At 43.9% G+C, this 2500-nt stretch overlaps 1 protein-coding gene across 1 annotated transcript in view; it reads left to right on the forward strand.

The window, feature by feature from the left end:
• rnf123 (ring finger protein 123) overlaps positions 1 to 2500 on the forward strand; it is a 101657-nt gene that overhangs the window by 43195 nt on the left and 55962 nt on the right. Inside the window, exons 35-36 of the mRNA XM_080025790.1 lie at positions 562 to 637; positions 1393 to 1477. Coding sequence (XP_079881916.1) covers positions 562 to 637; positions 1393 to 1477 — 161 coding nt within the window. The remainder of the gene's footprint in view (positions 1 to 561; positions 638 to 1392; positions 1478 to 2500) is intronic.

Here is a 2500-nt window from a genome sequence, read left to right on the forward strand (position 1 = left end):
TAGATGCTTTACTATCATGAAACTAACTCCCCACATTGCACGATAGATAGATAGATAGATAGATAGATAGATAGATAGATAGATAGATAGATAGATAGATAGATAGATAGATAGATAGATAGATAGATAGATAGATAGATAGATAGATAGATAGATAGATGCTTTACTACCATGAAACTAACTCCCCACATTGCACGATAGATAGATAGATAGATAGATAGATAGATAGATAGATAGATAGATAGATAGATAGATAGATAGATAGATAGATAGATAGATAGATAGATAGATAGATAGATAGATGCTTTACTATCATGAAACTAACTCCCCACATTACATAGTTAGAAGGATAGATAGATAGATAGATAGATAGATAGATAGATAGATAGATAGATAGATAGATAGATAGATAGATAGATAGATAGATAGATAGATAGATAGATAGATAGATAGATACTTTACTATCATGAAACTAACTCCCCACATTACATAGTTAGAAGGATTTAGTGGGTTTGGCTTTAAAGAATAACACCAGACTGTAACTGTGTGATTGTATTTCAGCTTCTGAACCAGGTGCTGAACAGAGTCACAGCAGAGAAGAACCTGTTTGACAGAGTCGTCAACCTCAGACTGCCAGGTAATGATACACACTAAGGCACACACACACACACACACACACACACACACTCACTCACTCACACACACACACTCACTCTCTCTGTCCCTCTCTCTCTCACACACACAGTGAGACAGATACACACACACACTCACACACACACACACACACACACACACACACACACACACACACACCCACACACACACACACACACACACACACAACCTCAGACTGCCAGGTAATAATACACACTAATGACTACACACACACACACACACACACACACACACTAAGGGGTTATTCAGGCTTTACAAGACAACGGTATCGTGTAAAAACAGCACGTTTTGCCTTTAGGGTTTTGAAAGCGTTTAAATCTGATCTGCTTAAAGGACCTCCATGGCTGTAGTACGCAGCCAGGCCACTAGCTGGTGCTGAAACCTAGCAGTTAGCTCTTCATGTAAACTCTCCTCTCAGCTGATCACAGAACATGACAGTACATCTGTGTTTTATGTTGCTGTGTATACGGCTCCTCACACTAGTCAGACCAACTACGTAGACTTTAGCCTTCTGTCAAGATTGGGCACACAGTATATAAGGTCTAGAGTGTGTGTGTGTGTGTGTGTGTGTGTGTGTGTGTGTGTGTGTGTGTGTGTGTGTGTGTGTGTGTGTGTGTGTGTGTGTGTGTGTCTGTGTGTGTGTGTGTGTCTGTGTGTGTGTCTCAGTGTGTGTGTGTGTGTGTGTGTGTGTATTAACATGTGTGTATCTCTCCTCAGGCCTGGAGAGCGTGGACCATTACCCGATCCTCGTAGCTGTGACTGGGATACTGGTCCGAGTTCTGGTGGAAGGAGAGAGGAGCGGGTAAGAGAACGTGTGTGTGTGTGTGTGTGTGTGTGTGTGTGTGTGTGTGTGTGTGTGTGTGTGTGTGTGTGTGTGTGTGTGTGTGTGTGTGTGTGTGTGTGTGTGTGTGTGTGTGTGTGTGTGTGTGTGTGTGTGTGTGTGTGTGTGTGTGTGTGTGTGTGTGTGTGTGTGTGTGTGTGTGTGTGTGTGTGTGTGTGTGTGTGTGTGTGTGTGTGTGTGTGTGTGCGTGTGTGCGTGCGTGTGGAGGAGCGGGTAAGAGAACGTTAGCGTGCAGTATGCTACAACTGGGACATACTTTAAAGAGGACCTATGATACTTTTCGACTTTTATGACCTATAAATGTTGTTATAATGATGTATAGTCATGTTTAAACATACTAGAGAATCAAGTAATTACGTACATGCATTTAGACGTATTCCCTGCTGACCGTCTGGGGTGGCTATGCAGAGCACTAAACACTAGGGCAGCCGGTCGAGAAATAACTTGTTCAAATTTCCGGGTAGTTTCTGTCATGTTTCCATGTATGGTAATGCTGCTCAGGCAAGCTCCGGCTGCATGCCCCCACCTGCCTGCTCAAATCTGCCCGCGCGCTGCTGAAAGTGTTCTGGAAGGAAGGTAACCAATCACAACAGAGTGGGGTTTGCAGCAGGGGGGGGGGGAGGGGCGGAGAAGCTCAAAGCAGTGTGTGGACAGAGACTGCTGTGCTCGCTAGGGTGAGAGGAAGAGTGTCCCGAAAATCTACATAGTTTTTTGTGATGTGATTCGTGTCAGGTTGCTCTATAGCAGTTTTTAACAAGAAATGAAGACCAGAAAAGTAGTATAATAGGATCTCTTTAACAGTCCATGTGATGTAACTTCTGCTGCAGTGCATTGTGGGTCAGAACCACAATTAGCAGATAAAAGATAAAGCTTTGTCTGGAGCCAATGACACCACGGACTGACTGGAAACACACACACACACACACGCACACGCGCGCACACACACACACACACACACACACACACACACACACACACACACAC

Source organism: Ammodytes marinus, assembly GCF_949987685.1.
Source record: "Ammodytes marinus genome assembly, chromosome: 4".
NCBI classification, from domain to species: Eukaryota; Metazoa; Chordata; class Actinopteri; order Uranoscopiformes; family Ammodytidae; genus Ammodytes; species Ammodytes marinus.